At 45.8% G+C, this 21,208-nt stretch overlaps 1 protein-coding gene across 1 annotated transcript; it reads left to right on the top strand.

Annotated features, from left to right (window-relative positions):
- The first annotated feature begins 230 nt into the window (after positions 1 to 230).
- LPAT5 (lysophosphatidyl acyltransferase 5) lies at positions 231 to 20,083 on the top strand. Its single transcript, XM_086804106.1, has 3 exons — positions 231 to 930; positions 18,875 to 19,005; positions 19,411 to 20,083. Exons 1-3 carry the CDS (start codon positions 341 to 343, stop codon positions 19,821 to 19,823), a joined length of 1,134 nt encoding a protein of 377 aa, XP_086660232.1. The 5' UTR covers positions 231 to 340; the 3' UTR covers positions 19,824 to 20,083.
- Positions 20,084 to 21,208: the final 1,125 nt, after the last annotated feature.

Below are 21,208 nucleotides of genomic sequence, written 5' to 3'. Positions count from 1 at the left end.
GGCACAACCTCTAGCGGCCGAGCGGGGTTTAAACCTGCGACCTCATGCATGGAATTCAAACCGGGTTTTTAGAAGAGTGGTTTCCCAACCAAGATGCTAAAGACAAACCAATGCTACTTTATTCTGAGATGTGTGTGCATGAGAGAGAGAGAGCCTCTCATAGGTATTTCTTAAAAAATAATAATTTTTTTGAGGTGGCGCTGGCCTTAACTATAAGTAGTGTGTGTTGATCAAAAAAGCTAAAGTTATGCCCTCTGGCCCTACAGAGAAGAACCAAACGGGATCTCTAGAGTTGCGTGAAGAAAAATAGATTTACAGAGGCCACCACAGGAGCTCAACTATGGCAGCAACCCGAAATGGGCACATGCCAACTCTACAGCAACAAACGCAGAAAAAGAAGAAGGATCCATTGTACTACCTCAGAGTCGTCAAGGCTCTGGTGGTCTTAATGATCCTAGTAAGCTCAGCCGCTATGCTCCTGCTATTTCTGGCCCCATTCACCTTCTTCTTCCTAAGGTTCTTCAGCATACACTGGAGCAGGAAAGTGACTTCTGTGATATTTGGACACTGGCTTGCCATGTGGCCTTTCTTCTTTGAGAAGATCAACAAGACTAGAGTGGTCTTTTCTGGGCACAAGGTTTGTGAAGGGGAGAGGGTGATGGTGCTGTGCAATCACCGCACTGAGGTGGACTGGATGTACATATGGTGCCTGGCCCTGCGCAAGAAGAGTGTTGGGAGTGTCAAGTATGTGCTCAAGAGCAGTGTGAGGAATGCCCCCGTCTTTGGCTGGGCCTTCCATGTGCTTGAGTTTCTGCCCATTGACAGAAAATGGCAAGTGGATGCACTTGTCTTTAAATCCATGCTTTCCACTTTCAAAGACCCTCGGGATCCACTCTGGCTGGTCATATTTCCAGAGGGAACAGACTACACGTAAGTAACACCCCCCCTTTTTTCGTTCTCCATACCATACCAAAAAGCACACGCACATGTGCATGCACATGCGCACGCGCGCGCGCGCGTGCACACACACACACACACACATGCATGCACATGTTGAATATATAATCTGGTTTATTTCTATTAGCTTCATCAGGTTGTTCCAGGATGGTGTTTAGGGCTGAAAGAAGAATCCTAGAGCTTCCGCATGGGAGACCTCCTCAGATTTTATGATTCTTGTGCCATCTCTCACCCACACTTTTGTGTGATTTGTACTATATATCTTCATGAATATGTGTTATTCATTACGACACATGACATTATATCGTCATAAATATATGTATTATTATTATTCGTTATGACACATGATATATCACATGACTCCTATGATCTAGTGTCTACGGCTGTTGAATGGTTCTTGAATCTCTCTCAAGGTATCTTGCATTGAGGAAGAGGCCCAAACAACTGTGATTAGGATTTGAAATCAACTGTGATACAGGCCCAAGACCCTCGGGAAAGCTGGGCATTTTGAAACATTAGTGCTCCTCAGTCTCAATGTGCCTTGTGAGTATGGATCCCGATATAGCCATTTTTCACATCTTATAGAAGTCTTTGACTTGACCAATGGCAATTCTCATTGCATACCATTGCAAATCATGTGGTCTTTGCACAAAACCATTAGAAGTATTGGTCCATGTGAAATTGCACATTTCAACCTTTAGTGGGGATGTCATAGTATCTAGTCTACACTATGCATAATGGAGTTGATAGTTATATAGTCTTGTGGGTTGACTACCATGACAATATAACATGCACGTTCCTAAAAGGTGAATTTGGGCACTCTGCTATATACACGAAGATCCGATACAATAGGAAGTGGGGGACCAAGGATGGTATTTATACCACCCTCTAGTGCTGGTTGGCAAAGTGAATGTCCACGACAAAAAAAAGCCAGTTGACCAGCAAAAACCAGTTGGCTAGGACATATCACTGGTCGGCCAGATGAAGGTCGGCCAATATAGTAGGAGTCAGCCAGCACACAATTGTCCCATGACGAGAAAAAAATAGAAAAAATTGGAAAAAATGAGAGAAGCTCTGGGCGGGCACACCACAACTAAGGCTCTCACTTTACAGACAGGAGATGACTGTTAACACCCCCTCTTAGCTCGTGGATGTGGAATCAACCCCAGTGAGCTGGAGTGCTACCGGAGCATAGTCTGAGGTAGAGACTTCGTGAAGAGATCCGCCGCATTGTCCTTCGTCGATCAATAAACAACGAACAATAAACAAGCAAGATGTCACCAGCCAAAATCTTCTCACGAACAAAGTGATATTGTATCTCTATGTGCTTGGTTTGAACATGGAAGACTGGGTTCCGAGCAATAGCTATACAGCTTTGGTTATCGCACTGGATGACTTTGGGTTCCTTCTGTGAAAACCCAATCTCACCAAGCAACCTTTGCAGCCATGTACATAACCTCGCAAGTAGCACCACAAGCAACCCGGTACTCTGCCTTTGTAGACGACAAGGCAATAGTTGGCTGTCTCTTGATGCTCCATGAAATAGCTCCTGAGCCAAGGGTAAATCCGTAGCGTGATGTAGATCTCCTCGTGTCTGGATCTCCTCCCCAATCTGAGTCACTCCAACCGTGGAGTCTGACTCCATCCGTTGTTCCCCCTTTAGTGTCATAGAAGAGTCCAAGATTTTTCGTACCCTGCAGATACTGCAAGATCCACAATCCTGCGTCCCAATGAGTCTTCAAAGGCATCTGCATGAATGAGCTCAACAGTCCCATAGGAAAGCTCAAGTCCAATCTGGTGTTCAGCAATCAAATCAATGAACCAACATGCTTCCGATATACAGAGAGGCATCAACCTGCTCACAAGGATCATTCACTGTAAGTTTGGTGTTCAGGTCCATCGGTGAAGTAATAGGCTTGCAGTTTTCCATCCCAAAGGTCTCCAGCAACTCATGAACATACTGTTGCTGAGAAACAAAGACCCCCCTCTGGGTCTGCCAAATCTCCAATCCCAAGAAGAAATGGAGTAAGCCTAAGTCGGTCATCTCAAACTCCTTTGACAAGGCAGCCTTCGTCACTGCTATGTGCTCCACATGACTGCTAGTGAGAATGAGATCATCCACATAAAGGATAATCAATATGACCAAACCGCATTCCCGAAAGAGATACAAGCTAGGATCTGCAATTGATCTCTGAAATTCGGTCCGTAGAAAGAAGGAATCAATCTTCTAATTCCAAGCCTTGGGAGCTTGCTTAAGACCATACAAGGCCTTCCGCAACCTGTAAACCATCCCCTTTGATCCCAGAACCTCAAAGCTTGGAGGCTACTCAATATACACCTCCTCCTGCAAGTTATCGTTAAGGAACGCAGATTTTACATCCATTTGATATACGGGCAACCACTGAGAAGAGGCAAGGGCAAGAACTGTCCTAATCGTGGTCATCCTCGCTATCGGTGCAAAGGTATCCTCATCCTTATAGTCGATGTGGCAGGCCGTTGAGCATAGCCCTTAGCCACAAATCTGGCCTTATGCTTGTTCACAAATCCATCAGACTTATACTTGGTCTTAAAGACCCACCTGACACCGATGACTGACCGTTCTGACGGCCTCGGAACCAATTCCCAAGTTTTATTCTTCTCTATGGCATCCAATTCCACTCGCATGGCTTTCCTCCAATTCTCCTTAGAAAGAGCTTCCTTCACGGAAGTGGGCTCTTTGTCCCAAATGATACGAGACATCAAAGCATAGTTTACTTGTAATAGCTCCTCAAAATGATTTTTGTCACGAACTCTGTGCGATCTTTGAGGTCCATTCTCTGTGGTCCACCCGGAGGGAAGCTCCGTAACACCCGACTATGTGAACGTAGGCATTACTCCCAAACACACGGAAATGGAAGACATCTGGTTTTCTGCCAAAATAAGCCTCAAACAGAGTCATCTTTGGTACTGAAGTCGTCGGAGATCGATTGAGGATATGAACAGCCGTAGCCATAGCCTCTCCCCAAAGTGGACGAGGAAGATCACGATGCTCCAGCATCGTCCTCGCCATCTCCACCATGTAAATTTACTACAATCATCAACAAGCAGCATAAAGGACAAAGAACCTCCCAAGGATGGGATTTGCATAGGTCCACACAAGTCAATGTGTACCATCTCCAAAGGTTTCGAAGCTCGCCTAGTAGCCTGCATTGGAAAAGATTCCATGTGCTACTTACCACGAATGCAAGAACTACAGTGTCCCTACTTGCTGCCAACATTTGGCAAGCCATCCACCATTTGGTCCCGGAAAGCTTGCCGTAGTGCATCCACATTCAAGTGGCCAAAACGGAAATTCCACAAGTCACCGATCTGAGTGCCTATTAAAGAAGAGAGTTCCGAGAGTTTGTAGATACCATTCTCCACTCCGTCTTCCTATACAACTTGGCTTGTTTCTTTGTCTCGTGGAGCAACAAAATGCTCATCAAATTCCACCCAAAAGCCAGTCTTGCAAACCTCATGCACTGACAAACGATGAAAACCAAGTGCTGGGATGTAAAGAACATGAGAGGAATGCTTCCCCCCTTCCATCGGGAATAATCTCCATCCTGCCCTCACTGTGAATCGGATAGTGGAATTGTCACCAATGAAAATGCGACCCGACTGCTGTTTAAGATCTTGTAATAACTCTCGGGAAGGAGTCATGTGCGTGGAAGCACCACTATCGAGAATCCACTCACGAGTATCCCTGGCAGTGAAACCAACTGCCTCCTTGCACGAAGAAGATGAAGCATCTGTGTCCATAATCTCCAAGTGCATAAAAGCTGGAGTCTTGGCAGCTGTAGCTGAAGAATCAGCACTCCGCTTGGGACATTTCCTCCAATAGTGGCCTTTCTCGCCACAATTGTTACAGGTCCGCTCAGCCTTCAAAGCATCACGCCCTGAATGTCACATGCACTCTGCACTCAATGCATGGTGACAAACTGGCTCATCATCAGCAGTGCAACATTTGTACAGTATTAGAACCCAGAAGGATAATATTTGTCGTACGCCGTGACCCTATTGTACATCCTCAGTCCAAGATAAGTCAGGCACGAGCTACGTAGGTCATTCCTCAGCCTTAGTGGGTTAGTCAGTCAGTCAAGTCCCTTAACCCACTTGGAGAGAATCATTCATGCATGTAGAGTCAGTAGAAGCCTTAGGGTTTGCATTAGAAAGCACTCTGTATCTTGCATAATATGCATTCATATGCCTGTGCATCATTTAGAACATCCCAGAAGCCTTAGGGAATTTACTAGGATTTATCTAGTATTTTTTCCATATTTTATGGTATTTATTTTGCATTTATTGTCATTTATAAACATAAAGTTTATTAAATTATGACCAGCCAACTTGACCAACCCCTATCTAGTATAAATAGGCTTGCATAGGGCTTAGTTTCTCATTCAGTCTTCAGTGTGCTAAGAGCTTTCCTCCTCAGCCCTAGGAGTACCCTTGCCTTCAGTACTAGACTAGTCTCATCCAGCCCTTGGAGTGCTTGAGTTTGCTTCAGCCAGTCCTGGTTCTCCAACGCATGCAGTTCAGCAGTCCCTACAGTCATAAGCGCAGCCAAACAGTATATCTACAGGCCTGAATCAGCAAGTACACCTGCGTTTTCTGCATACACAGCAGCCCCGCCTGTGCACAGCAGCCCCTACAGTCTGCGTTTCTGTCCAGCAGCAGCCCCTACAGTCTGCATTTCAGTCCAGCATCAGTCCTACACCAGTAATCAGGTCTACAGCCCTGTGTTTGCAGTTTTCCAGCAGTTCCAGCCTTGATTCATAAGTATACATCATTATCCAGCATTCAATACATCATCCAGGCATACACCAGTCATCTGGTAAAGGTATTCTATCATTCATAAGCATTTACAGCATTCTAACATAGCTTAGAACAGTCCACCGCCTTCTTTTGTCAGCCTCAGGTGTGCAGCCCTTCCTCATGCCCATTGGGAAGAGTGCATAGGCTCGAGATCAGTTCATTGAGATGTTTCTACAGCTGTGTACAGGTCAGCTAGACTTCTGATCCTCCGAGATCTTGCGTTTGGCTTATCTACAGTCCAGAGTCATTCTCTCTAAAGTAATAAAGCAAATACTATCTCGTGATTGGGATAGGGAGCCCTTTAATGGGTAATTTGGGACCCAATCTAGTGTACAGTTCTCATATCTCTCTCTCATCTCTCTTTAAAGTTTGAAGTATTAAAGTGGATTGCTAAACTCACGAAGCTCAGGATACAGAAGACGGTGTGAGCATTTGTGTGACAGGATCTTCCAATACAAAGACTTCCGCTGCATATCACATTGAATCGGGCTTCTTCTCAGAAGACTTCTCGGAGGAAGACTTCCCTTTGCCCTTATTGTTATTGTTATGGCCTTTTGACCGCTGGCCAATCAAGGCCTCAGAATCTCCGCTCTGTGAAGGGTTTGTAAAATGCTCTTCCTGGTCCAAGACCATAGGCACAAGCTCCTCCCATGTGATGGTGGTGAGCCTCCCACTGGTGATCAAAGAGGAGTAAAAAGTTGAATATTGAGAGGTCAGATGAGACAGCAAGGTGATGGCCACGTCCTTTGAAGATATCTCCTTCCTAGCTTGAAGAACCTCTTGCTGAAGAGCTTGCAACTTAATGTGCTCCCACATCGTCGAAGACTTTGCAGGATTCATCACCAACGTCTGCACTTCCAAGGAAATCCGCTTCATGGGTGATACCCTGTTATACAGAGAAACCAAATGCTGCCAAATCTCTCTAGCCAAGGTCATATGTTTGATATGATTAATCACTTGTGGTGTGCAATTAAAGAAGATGAACACACGATCTCGCAACTGTGCTTGAGCCTTCCGTTCTTTCCGAGTAGAGGGTGAAAGCTCCATGTCCTCCAACTCCGGCTGTGGAACACCAACCACAATGAAATTAGCCAAGTCATAAGACTCCAAGACAGACTCCATCATTACCTTCCAGATGCCATGGTTGGTCCCGTCCAATTGTCTATCCACCGGGAATGTGGGGAGAGTAGGGATCTTCACGTGCTTCTTAGCCATCTCAAGCAAAATCTGCCATCTCAAGGGTTCACAAGGTCTTGTGAAGGGAAGGTGGGTGGGAAAAAATTTGAAGAAGAGGCTGCAAATAATATGCAAGGTGGCTGTCTAACGGTGATGGCCGCCTTCTACCCAATCTCCAAGTCTTGAACAGCCCACAAAATCTCCAATCAGCACCACAAATCAGCAAACCCTCAAGCTCCCACTGTCTCCAAGCTTCAAGCCACCTGGGGCTTTGATACCATGTCGGAATGCACAGCGGAAAATGAGACAAGTGCTGTGGAGAAAGAGAGAGAGAGAAGCTGTATAAACTTTGCTATGTACACGAAGATCCGATACAATAGGAAGTCGGGGACCAAGGGTGGTATTTATACCAACCTCTAGTGCTGGTCGGCCAGCCTAAAAGTAGTCAACAGCAGACTGAATGTCCACGACCAAAGAAAAAGCCAGTTGGCCAGCAAAAACTAGTCGGCTAGGACATATCACCAATCGGCCATATGAAGATCACTAGTCGGCTAGTAGGAGTTGGCTGGCACACAACTGTCCCACGACCAGAAAAAAATAGGGAAAATTTAAAAAAAAATGGGGAAAAAAATGAGAAAGCTCTGGGTGGGCACACCCACAACAAAGGCCCTCACTGTACAGATAGGAGATGATTGCTAACATTGCTTTCCCTCCTCCAACGTAGCAAACTTAGCTCGAGAGGATGCAAGCTCAATTGTGGCACTCCTTGAATGCTCTCAATCAACAAATCAAACTGCTTAAACAAGGCCGCAAGGATTTAGATCATCATTGAAAGAAAGAGCATCACAAGTTGTAGGTCCAAAGCACAAACTGTAGAAGGCTGGAAACAATTGATTATTGCTGAAAAAGCTCGTAGGTGCTTACAATTATAAGAGACTATTGCTACAGCCAATGACCTCCAATAGATATGCAAGAATGAGATGAAAAGCGAGGGGAAGGGTGAGAACCCTTGTATATCCCTCCAGAGAGCTGGTCGGCCAGCTGTAGTAGGCTGACAACTGTCCAGTAGCATAAAATGCTATAAAATGCCTTAAAAATGGTAGAAAATACCTAAATAATATGTGCTAAATATGCCAATGCAAGGTCTCATAAAATGACCAGTATAAGCATGAAAAGGTGATGTAGACCCTTTGGAGATGATATATTCCAACACCTCCTCTTTAGTGCCAGAGGAGCGGTCCAATACAAGCACACTGAAGTAACAGCTCCAAAGTAGCTCTTGGAAGTGGTTTGGCGAAGAGATCAGCCACATTGTCCTTGGTAGAAAAGTGGACCAACCGAAGAAGTCCCAACTTGATCCAATCACGTACAAAATGATAATGCACCTCAACATGCTTGAATGAGATGAAAAGCGAGCGGAAGGGTGAGAACCCTTGTATATTCCTCCAGAGAGCTGGCCAAAGAGAGCTGGTTGGCCAGCTGTAGTAGGCTGACAGCTGTCCAGTAGCATAAAATGCTATAAAATGCCTAAAAAATGGTAGAAAATACCTAAATAATATGTGCTAAATATGCCAATGCAGGGTCTCATAAAATGACCAGTATAAGCATGAAAAGGTGATGTAGACCCTTTGGAGATGATATATTCCAACACCTCCTCTTTAGTGCTAGAGGAGCGGTCCAATACAAGCACACTGAAGTAACAGCTCCAAAGTAGCTCTTGGAAGTGGTTTGGCGAAGAGATCAGCCACATTGTCCTTGGTAGAAAAGTGGACCAACCGAAGAAGTCCCAACTTGATCCAATCACGTACAAAATGATAATGCACCTCAACATGCTTGGATCGTCCCCGTATCACAGAATTCTAAGCTAGAGTAATAGTACTCTGAGAATCTGAGAAGATGGTAATTGAGGAAGTGTCGGCACAGCACAAGTGCTCCAAAATATGATGAATCCAAAGTCGTCATGGCACCAAAGACCAAGTGTGATTTCTCTCAGGACATCTCTACTTCCATGGCTTGCCACCATTGCGGCTGTGAAAGAGCCTCCTTTGGACTCTCAGGCCCATCGATCTCCTGGAGAGAACTCACGAGAGCATAATTCACTGTGTGATGAGATGTGGAAGCTTGAGATGAATGGCAAGGGGTGGTAAAGAGCTGGTTATGGAGGCGTGCATCAGTGAGACCAGTTTCTCTAAACAGTTGTTGAACCCACCAAGGTAGGCCAGCCTTCCTCTCAAAGCTTGAAGAGGAAGATCCAGCTGTAGTAGAGGACTCATCCGATGTTGCTGGGAGAGGTGATGAAGTAAGCACTGGTGTTGATAGAGAGCTGTAGAAGTTGGTGCAATAGGAATTGGTGGGCGTAAAGTAGCACCTGGCACCGGAGTTGCAGGCGGAGGAGGAGGAGGAGGAGCTGGATGTGGAAGAGGTATACGATCACTAACATCTGTCGGGAACGGATCATCCAAAAAATCTGTAGATGCATCAGGTGGAGAGGAGTTGATACCAATGAAGCTCTCATCAAAGCATCACGGGAAATGATGTCATCAACCTCCGGATCCCAAAAGTAGTACCCTTTGGATCTCAGATTGTAGCCTGTGAAGATTATCCTCTTTGACTATGGTGCGATTGTGGTCCTCTTCTGATCTAGGACATGCACATAAGCAACACAACCGAAAACACGTAGATGAGAAACAAAAGGCTTGTGTCCTATAAAAGCCTCCTCCGGAGTCATCCCCTCAACTGCTTTTGTGAGAGAGCGGTTAATGAGATAAACTGAGGTAGCCATAGCTTCACCCCAGAAAGCAGGATGTTACAAACCTACATGATGCAACAAAGAACACGCCATCTCTTTTACGGTCTGGTTCTTCCGTTCCACGACTCGAGGAGTGTAAGGAACTGTGGTCTGACGGTGAATGCCCTTCGACGCAAGGAAGTTATCAAACGGTATAAATTGGCCACCATTATCAGTCCGGAGAAATGAAACTATATCCTTAGACTGATTGTCCACCATCGTGATCCAAGTACCAATCAATACCTCACTACACAGGTGTGGATAACAGCCATAAAAGCTGATAACCTTGACATTTTCCTCGTAAGAGGCATGGCCTATAAACTATACATCTGCCATGTCAAAGATATGGCTAATGAACCGGACATTTGCCATATCAGAGGTTAGTGCACTCACCTCATGAACTAGGCATCCAACAATCCTGAGTTTTGGATAACTATCCCATCAGAAGCTAAAATATCTGCCTCGACAGAACCCTGTAAACACGCACATGTGATACATCCTAGCGTCCCATACTACTAGAACATACCCCATATATGTCTTACAATTTATCACTCAGCTTGCAAGTCTTTTGAAAGATTTAAGGTCGGACAACTTATAGCATGGCACCGTGTATTTAACTATGTGTGAAAGGGATTACTCAACGAGGTGCCCACCTTACTCTATTTTGTGCATGGACATTCTATTTTTGATGGGCATGAAAACAGGATGTGAGCATGCTTTTTGACAGATTTGTGCTTCTTTAGCATGTTTTTAGCTTGCTTTCAGCCTGTTTTCAGCTTGTTTTTGTATCTATAGCAGCCCAACAACATCTACGTACTTGTTGTACTAATGTTTACGCATCTTAAGGTTGCTAGCAATCTCTTTCGACATACAAACCGAATCTTCTTGGGAGAATAAATCTATCCGCCGAGAATCCTGCTGATCTCAATATCAGCGAAATCTCATGTGAATCTGGATCTTTGCAAAATATATGCGCGCGTGCCAAGATCCTCAAAACTATCTCAGTAAAGAAGCTTTACCTAGCATATGGCAAAGCATAACCGCTTTACCCAAACACATCTGCGAAGCGAAGAAGCTTCACACCTAGCAAAGCATAGCCGCTTTACCCAAAACATAGACCCAATCATAGTTGCAAATACTACGCAACTACATAACACTCTCCGATCATGTGCAATCCTAAATCTTCCTCTTCCTTCCTTTGTGTTATCGATTTCTCAAATTGAATGCCGCTTCCCCACAATCCAGAAATCAACCAAATAGGAATATAGATGTATCAAAAAACCCTCATGTGGTGGAGCCTAGCGTTCCATACCACTACTATACACTTCATACAAGTTAAGTCCCATCCAAAAGATAAAATCAAGTTCTATCCAAGAACCCCAGCTTACATGCAATAAGTGATAGCCTCTCTTATCTCGAAACTTGAGATGAAACAAAGGTGTATCCAAAATGCTTCCTAAGGAAAACCCACTACCATTATAGCATGCAAGAATTCCAAACAAATGCAATCCAACATTTGCTATGATCTTGGGCTAGAGTACATATGTGAGCCAAAGGTATCTGTAAATTAAGTATAGGTCATACCATCAATGCTGTGTATATCACACATCTGCATATCATGTCTCCCTCGAGTAACATCTCTGGTACTAAAACCTAGTACCAATCCAACTCCGTAAGATAAAACCTGAATCTAGGTCTATAAAGGGATCTCTACTCTACATCTGCACATTGTAAAAGTACCAATATAATCACCAGTAAACCTAGTGCACCTCAAGGAAAAAAATACCTAGCACTACAGTCGATTTGCACCATGCTGACAACAGTAAAGTTATACATGGTCAGAGAGAAACCTCATCAGTTTAATCTTCTTGACAAAAAGTCAATGCTTCCCTTGTGAGTCGAACTCATTAGAAAATAACTACCCACATGAAGCTACATTGAATCCCCAGCTTAAAGCCAGAAAAGCTCTGTCAAAATATGACTGAATAAATAGTCTGTGAGATCTTGTTGTTAGAAGTCATCTCGTGTCTATTTTTATACACCAGGGCCTTTGTTGTGGGTGTGCCTGCCCTTATGAGGTGTTTTCTCATTTTTCCCCACTCTCCGTATTTTTTCCCATTTTTTTCCTATTTTTCTGTGGCATGGGAGGCAGTCTAGTAGTGGTAGGAGGACCTTGAACCTGCATCTGTGGAGATTCTGGAAGTGGCCGACTGCACTGCATGAGTCGTGGGACTTCTCTAATGCTGGCCGACCCACTCTGCTGCTGCTGGCCGACTGTGATTTTTGAGTCGTGGAGGTTTCTTGTGTCCAGTCGGCTGCCCTACAGCAGGCCGACTGTTGATGGGGGGCCATATAAAAAGGCCCCCAGCCCCTTGTCATTTTTTGTATCATACTCGGGATCTTCTTGTGTATACGCACTTGCCCTCTCAGTACTCAGCATTTTACTTGTCTTTAATTACCAGTGGGTGGCAGGCTCAGCACCATCACGTGGGAGGAGCTTGTGCCCATGGTCTTAGACCAGGAGGAACGATTCACGAACCCTCCTCAGGGTGGAGGTTCGGAGGCCTTAACTGGCCAACGGTCAAAAGGCCGTAACACGGGCAAAGGGAAGGCTTCGTCGGAGAAGTCTTCTGAGAAGAAGCTCGTTACTGACCGCGAGAAACTAAAGGCAGAGAGGATCTGTAATCATTGTGGCGAGAAAGGCCACTATTGGAGGCAGTGTCCCAAGCGGAAGACCGAGAAGGGTGAAGATTCCTCAGCAGCAATCATGAAGACTCCGGCTTTTGTGCACTTGGAGGTGGTGGACACCGATGTTTCATTTTCTTCAGGCAGGGAGGAGATTGGAGGACTCTCCGCTGGATTCTAGATAGTGGTGCTTCCAAGCACATGACTCCTTCCCGTTCCGATTTACAGGATCTTTGCAGGTTTTCTGGTCACATTCTTACTGGGGATACATCCACTATCCCAGTTCACAGTGAGGGCAGGATGGAGATAGTTTCCGATGGCAGAGGGGGGAAGCATTCCTCCCAGGTGTTTTATGTTCCGTCACTTGGTTTTCATCTGTTGTCAGTGCATCAGGTTTGCAAGACTGGCGTACGGGTGGAGTTTGATGAGCACTTTGTTGCTCTCCGGGACAAAGCAATAGGCCAGGTAGTTTGGGAAGGCGGAGTGGAGAATGGAGTTTACAAGCTTTCAGCACTCTCTCCCCCAGGTCCTTAAGTTTGTGATGAGTGGCAGTCTGGTAATGGCCACTTAAGTGTGGATACGCTGCAGGAGCAGGCTTTCCGGGACCAGATGGTGGATAGCTTGCCACCAGTAGATGGCAGCAGTTGGCAGGAACTCTCCAGTACTGATGTTGGTAGTTCTTGTATTCGTCAGTCAGAGGAAACTGGACAGGTAACTTATGCTCTGATGTCTCGTAGTATTCGGGACAAAGAACCTCCAGTAGATGAGGATGTTCTTTCCACGGGGACCTTTCGGAAAGCCAGGCAGGTGGCAGTTGATTACTTGCAGAAGGAGGTGCATACTCCAGGCTTTGTGGTTCCGGATTCAGAGGGGGTGGTTGACAGGTTTCAAAAGGCCTTGCGTGGTCTTCAGCAGGTTTCTGGGACTTGGTTTTGCACCGTAAACAGGTGTTGATCCTTGTGAGCAGTGTGATGCCTTTTTGACTCAGAAGCAGAATGGTTCATTGATCTGGTTGATGGACACCAGATTGGACGGGAGCTTCTTGATGAGGCAGTTGAGCTTATGGTTGCGGATGACTCTTTGGGAGGCAGGATTGCGTTTCCTGTGGTTTCTGCGGCATCGAAGGATCATGGACTCTTGTACACAGGAGGGGGATTGTTGGATGGAGTCCGACTCCACGATTGGAGTGATTCAGTTTGGGGAGGAGATCCGGACATGAGGAGATCTACTTCAGGCCCAGGAGCAGTTTTACGAAGCAGTAAGAGGCAGTCATCTTTTGCCTTGTCGCGGACAGAGGCAGAGTACCGGGCTGTTTGTGATGCTGCTTGTGAGGTGGTGAGGATGCAGAGGTTGCGTTGTAGGTTTGGGCTTCCACTGGAGGAACCCATGGTCATCCAGAGGCACTTTGTTCGTGAACAGATCGTTGCTGATGACATCTTGCCAGAGTTCTGTTCGACGGAGGACAGTACGGTGGACCTCTTCATGAAGTCGCTATCTCAGGATTTGCTCATGTGGCACCCCAGCTCCCTGTGGTTGGTTTCACAGCCAGGAGCTGAGAGGGGGTGTTAGAAGTCATCTCTTGTCTATTTTTATACACCAGGGCCTTTGTTGTGGGTGTGCCCGCCCTTATGAGGTGTTTTCTCATTTTTCCCCACTCTCCGTATTTTTCCCCATTTTTTTCCTATTTTTCTGTGGCATGGGAGGCAGTCTAGTAGCGGCAGGAGGACCTTGAACCTGGCCGACTGCATCTGTGGAGATTCTGGAAGTGGCCGACTGCACTGCATGAGTCGTGGGACTTCTCTGATGCTGGCCGACCCACTCTCTGCTGGCCGACTGTGATTTTTCAGTCGTGGAGGTTTCTTGTGTCCAGTCGACTGCCCTACAGCAGGCCGACTACTGATGGGGGGCCATATAAAAAGGCCCCCAGCCCCTTGTCATCTTTTGTATCATACTCGGGATCTTCTTGTGTATATAGAGCAGAGTTACACGCCTCTATCTCTCTCTCTCTTGTGCTGTGATTTTCTGCACTGCGTTTTGCTGTTGTGTTTCCAGATCTGGTCATCATCTCCGCTGCGTATTCTGACACTTGTGCATTATATCCAAGAAATGTGCCCAATCAAATACATAATCTAAGGTTACTGTTGGGTAACTCAAAGTAGGCAAGATCAAATGGTCCTACAGGAAAGTAATAAGTAACTACAAGTAGTCACAACTAGTACTCGGCTGTGACACACACGGATTGCAATCGAAGCATATTCCTGGTGGAATTCCTTTGTCAAGGCTTCCCGATTGGCGTCTATGTATCGAGGACTAATTGATGTTATTCTTGGATGCACGAAGGAACTATTGATCATGACAACTCTGCTGGGAAAATAAAATTAGATAAGTGCATAATATACATAGCACTATTGAAGTCACGCTATCAATCCTTCCCAACCTCTACTAGTTCACACCAGGTAGCCTGCAATCATTAGGATCCCCACAAAAGATGTGGTTTCCACTTTGGCAACAGACGGGTCACGGAATAAACATCAAAATACATCTGCATTGAAGAGTTCATCTAAACAAACTCAAGGTTACCTTGGCGAGACCAACCAAAGAAGGTTCTCTGGTCCCCCAAGTCAATGGTCTCTACAACAAGTTCTTCTCTACGGGTCAAGGTTATTTCCCAGAAGGAAATCACCCTTCTATAGCTGGACCCACTCAAATATCCAGAACAGTAATCTGTCAGATATTGCATACCAAATGGGACACCAAGATATATGTCTCCAAGGTGTGTATCTCCATCTGAACCTCCCAAGAGATCAATACTCTTGGGCTCCTCTCTCAGATCACCCCTACACAGTTGAGATCTAGGCCTTTAGGTCTATCTTCTAGATCCAGTTCTTCAGATTGGTCTACCATGAATTCGAGTAATCAAGGAGAATCCTGGTCCATGTTGTTGAGTTAAGAACAACTCAAGAAGCTATCAAAAATTTGCTTCTTGGTACTTAAGCAAGCTAAACTCCCTCCACCTATGCCTGCTCCTTATAAGTTATGGATGTGAAACCCATGGAACCCTCTAATAGAGGGGAAAGAGCCATTAGGTCTCTTACCGGCTATTTATGACTGGACAGTTATTTATAGCAGCAGAAGCTAAACTCCCTCCACCTATGCCTGCTCCTTATGGGTGTGAAACCCATGGAACCCTCTAATAGCGGGGAAAGAGCCATTAGGTCTCTTACCGGCTATTTATGACTGGACAGTTATTTATAGCAGCAGAAGCCACCATATAAGTGAGACTTAGGTTATTATTGTTCACAGAGAGTTATTCACTATGTGGTCTGTGATGGACCAAGATTACTGTTGGGAAAATGATCGGATTCGACGGATCACGGACGGTCATGCCGAATGCCTTAGCAAGCAAGCGTTGGTGGTATACCAGTGCTGACTCACATGGTTTGTGGAATTGGAGCCTTACGGGGGAGGTTTGCAAATGCGAGCCTACAGTTGGGTGGTGAGCTAGCTTGCACCCCTTTGAGGAGGCAATTCCTTTCCGGAACGCAATCTGACCATCCACTATCTGTGTGGGAGACTTCCGGAGGCTTCCGGAGGCTAAAAACCAACCGTCCTTCAAGGGACAGGAGTCACTCCGAAAGGGGTAGTCCACCGGTGTCTAAAAACCAAACACACGAGCGAGAAAAATTTTCTGGTTTTCTTTGCTGAATCTTTGTCCTTGAAGTAGGCTCTGATACCACTGTAATATGTGGAAGCTTCGAAGAAAGACCGGTAACTTCAAAACTCAGAATTCAGCACTCTATTCGCGACGGAAATTAATGCACAAACTTGAAAGGAGAAGTGCAGAAAATAGAGAGAGAGGGAGAGATGGAGAGGACACAGTATTGGGTCCCAATTACCCCCACCACGGATGGTGTATTTGCTTTATTAGAATGATGAGAAAACTGAAAGAAAATACAGCGATCTTGGACCTTTTCTTGGCTGGGAATACCCTGCCCCTCCTCCACCATCACCCTCAGCATCTTGAGAGGAGGACCATCCTCATCAGTTGTATTATCTATCATCTTTCTAAAGGGCACATGAGTAAGTGAAAACCCAGTGAGGGCATTGCTCATACGAAAACCCCTGAAAACCCAGTGAGGGCATTGCTCATATGAAAACCCCCTGCATAGCATTTACCATCTTGCATATCCTTTGCCTCGCATTCTTCTTTTTGTGTTTGGGGCGCATGTGTGAACGAAAACCCATATGAGCGTTCATGCATGTGAAAACCCCTTGCATGTGGCATTGATCCAATACGGGCCCAAACTCAAAAGACTCTACAAAAGATGAAGAGAAGAACTAATGATCTACACCAACCAGCAAACCTACCTAATGCCAAATACTTCATCATGTTCCTCTTCACCCACTTACCATTTTCTTGATCTTCTCTCATGGTCCCCTTTTGGCCTGAGAGGGGGTGTGCGACAATCAGGCCCAAAAGGGCCCTCAATAAAGGCCCAAGAAGGCCCTCATTAAAAGGCCTTACAAGGGCCTAAAAAGGTTTTTCTCCAGGTCAGCCAGGCTGGCTGACAGGGACAGCCGATCTGGTCGTGTGGGGGGCCAGCGCTATACAAAGCACTCGCGGTGCCCCTCGGCCACATTGATCATCTAGCAGTCTGGCAGCCACAGTGCGGCGCTCTGCCCCTGCTTAACTGATCCAGCCGTCGAGCATTCAGCAGCCACATCAGTCATCGTCCTGCCCCTACGCAGCATCCCACACAGCACACTGCTCCCCACGTGGCAGCCCCCTTGTCATTGGGTCACAGCCCGGCCCCTGCGCAGTCCTCTGGCAGCCGCCCTGCCCCTGGTCCTGCAGATCTGCTTGTGCAGCCTGCTCCATTCAGCAGCAGCACTGTGTTCACAGCCTTTGACATCGACATCCTCACGGAGTACTACTGCAGTCCCCAACGCGAGCCTTTGTCCTCGACTGTGCTCTTGCTCCGACTTCGTCCTTGCTTCATCGCCGGTCTACTTTCCCAAGGTCACTTCATCAGTGCCCCACAGCAATCTGGCAGCCACAGTGCGGCGCTTTGTCCTTGCTTCACCGATCCAGCCATTGAGCATTCAGCAGCCACAGCAGTCATTGCCCTGCCCCTACACAGCATACCAGGCAGCGCACTGCTCCCCACGTGGCAGCCCCCTCATCATTGGGTCATAGCCCGGCCCCTGTGCAGTCCTCTGGCAGCTGCCCTGCTCCTGCTCCATTCAGCAGCAGCACTGCGTTTGCAGCCTTCGACATCGACATCTTCACGGAGTACCACCGCAGTCCCCGATGCAAGCCTTCGTCCTTGACCGTGCTCTTGCTCCGACTTCATCCTTGCTTCATCGCCGGTCTACTTTCTCAGGGTCACTTCATCAATGCCTCACACAAAGGCTCTCTTGTACTAGATTTCATTCACCTTTTACATATATTCATTCATCCATTTCATGCTGTGTTGATTTGCTCTGATCTCTCGCACATCAGGTTCTTTCGTCCTTTTGCCCTCACATGTGCACCTATTGCTGACATGAATGGAGATGTCATAGCACGCAGTCTATGCTATGAGTGATTGAGTCGATGATTTGATGCTTTGTGAGTAGTCATGTAAAGTTCAGAGAATAATGTGAACTTTCTATCAGTAAACCCTTCTCCGCAAAAGGAGGTGTAATGCCTCCAAATGTCTAAGCCCTCTCCTCTATCTTACAATAGAGGATGGAGACCATTGTAACAGCTAGGGTGGATCTTTGAAATCTGTGAGCTCATCTATGTAGATCATGGGAGAAAGGGGCAGCCTTGTTTCACCCCGATATTGGTTCTGAAAGAGCCTGCTCTATGTGTACTCTACCTGTGACCTGATCATACAGTGTGTGTGTGAGTGGCTCACATGATCTCATCCTCCACCCCTACGTGTCTCAATGGCTCAATCAGACGAGCGTGTGGAATTGTGTCAAAGGCCTTGCAAAAATCCAAGAAGCATTAGTAAGGCTTTTGTCTTGTGTATTGGCTTTTTTAATGATGGCTGTGAGTGTGAAAGTGTGGTCTAGTGTGGAGATGTGATGTGGAATGGTCTCACCAATAGCCTGCTTGGCTTGTTGCTCAGAACCCGTCATTATGCCCAATCACTCAGACGTGCTCTACTGCTGATCCATATATATTGGCTATTAACTGTCTGACGGTACAATAGTTCTGTGGGTCCATTGGGTCCCCTTCCTTTTGTATGGGTGTAGTGGTGTTCTCCCACCAGTTTTAGGGTACGCAGTGGCAAATGGACTCCTTGAAAAATTCTCCTAGCATCATCTCACATGAGAGAGAGAGTGAGAGTCTAAGCTAATATACCACTCGTGAGGAGACGAGGGAAAGAAATTGGACATTTGCTATATGTTTCTCACTGTGTTTTGTATTTTGGGATGCAGGGAGGAAAAATGTTTACGAAGTCAAGAATTTGCAGAGGAGCATGGGCTGCCAAAGCTGCAGCATGTTCTTTTACCTCGAACCAAGGGCGTCTATGCATGTTTAGCCCATCTTCATGACTCCATTGATGCAGGCATATTCTAAGGAAGCTGGTGGCCTTGTTTGTTCATGCTTTAAAACCTAATATGCTTAGTTGATTCTGGTCATCTAGAGAGGCATGGCTTCATTAATGTGTCACATGGATGTCTTACACTCAATACACTTGCATCCACACATGGTACTAGCCTTGTCCACACTCATCAAGGGTATGTGCATTGGGTTTATTATATCTTGCATGCTGTATCACCTCCCTGACACAAGATTTTTCCTGCTTGTATATAAGCATATGGGCCTTATGGTTGTAGTATCTTGTGGTACACACTTGTGTTAGGGTGCTGTATGTGTGTATGGTTGTCATTCTACTTATAATTGAGCATAACTTGTCTTTTCTGAAGTTTGACATAATAAGCTAACATTGATTATGTGGTTTTCTTGGCAGTTTATGATCTCACCATTGGCTATAAAAACGGATGTCCACTGTTCATCGACAATGCTTTGGGCACAGATCCAAAGGAAGTCCACATTCATATTAAACGCATACCTATCTCAGACATTCCTCTTACAGAGACTGAAGTATCAGCATGGCTTGTGAAAGAATTTTCGAGGAAAGATGAACTCCTAAGCCATTTCTATAGAGAAGGAACCTTTCCTGTCAGTGGTGGCATAGAAGGGGAGCTAAGCATGTCCATGGGCATGGCCAACTTCTTTCTCTTAATGGTGTCAACCTATGTTCTTCTACAGCTCATATTTTCTTCCTTCCTTTGGATTAAAGTATATGTTGCTCTTAGCTGTGTGTACCTGACGGCTGCGACATACTTGAATTACAAGCCACTACCTATTTTGAGGAGCTGAAATGCGAGTACTGTTTCGTAGGTATGATAATGTCATGGCTCTCAATTCTCCTAGCCCTGTTGATTGAATATAGGGAGATTCTTATGCACACCACACTCATATACATAAAGATAACTTTAGACAGCTGGGATGAAGTTTTTATTTTCATTTACCAAGAATTTGTAATGCTGACCTCCTGAGTCATTAAGTGCAACCTTGAGGTTCACCTGGTTGCAGTCATATGGCCGATAAATGTTGCATAATATATGATAATAGATGCATGTATGGTCCAACTTGAGAAGCTTGTGTAAAGGTCCAGTAAAAAAAACTTGAACCATTCTGAGGAGTTACCCCATCCAACACTAGGAGTGAGCTTGGTGTAGGCTTTTCATCATGGCAGGCAGCACCACGGGTATGGTTGGTTTCTAGACTCACGAAGTGGTCCACCAAGTTCGTGATGGCATAAAAAAGCACAAATTTCTTCTTTTGGTGGATGGTTTCTTTTATTGGTTTCCTCTTTCATCTCAGTTGAGGACTGCAAAACAAAGCAATCACTCTCGGACTTTGCAAAACGAAGCTTTTCTTCAACAATTGCAAGGCTCTCTTAGCATTAAGGTCACAACAACAGCAAGCGTGCTTTTGATAGATGACGTCCTCCGTAAACAATTAGATGCCATTCCTCATTAGAAGCAAAAATGAGGATGATTAGAAGCCTGAAGTGAGGCAATTAATTAGCAGTACTAATTACTTGCTCTGCCACCTCCTTGCACCTTCCTGACTGTTGGGCAGCTACCCAGTTTAGAATTCTAACCTTGTGTCAAGAATTACGGGCCAAGGAACAGTCCCAGGTAGACAGTTTCTATGGGGCGTAGGCCCCCTAAAGGGTAACGGAGGCGTGCAAAGGTTTCCTCAGGCTGGACGGAAATCAGCCTTCGAGTGCAAAGGCAGAAGGGAGCTTGACTGCAAGACCTACCAGTCGAGCAGGGACGAAAGTCGGCCTTAGTGATCCGACGGTGCCAAGTGGAGGGGCCGTCGCTCAACGGATAAAAGTTACTCTAGGGATAACAGGCTGATCTTCCCTAAGAGTTCACATCGACGGGAAGGTTTGGCACTCTACACCAAAGCCTGTGTGTCTACTAGTCTCTAAGATCTTGCTTAGTAGCATGCTCAAAGCAAACTTGCGGTCACATGCATTTTTCCAAAGCATTAAACTCCCATTGGTTGATAGCTGCAATTACATACAAACATTGTTAGGATTCAGGCAGTGATTCATTGACGTAGGGGCATGTTTTTTTTTTTGGGGGTGCTTGAATATCCTTGTGTATCAGCCAAGCTTCCCTCTGAACGCTAGAGCCATTCCATACTTACATTGGACCATAGGTGATGGAAAAAGTTGCCCTTTCTTC

This window comes from Cibotium barometz, chromosome 10, assembly GCF_041138505.1.
Source record: "Cibotium barometz isolate CiBa-2024 chromosome 10, ASM4113850v1, whole genome shotgun sequence".
Taxonomy (NCBI): domain Eukaryota; kingdom Viridiplantae; phylum Streptophyta; class Polypodiopsida; order Cyatheales; family Cibotiaceae; genus Cibotium; species Cibotium barometz.
The sequence above is the reverse complement of the archived record's forward strand: the minus strand, read 5'-3'. Positions and strand labels throughout refer to the sequence as shown.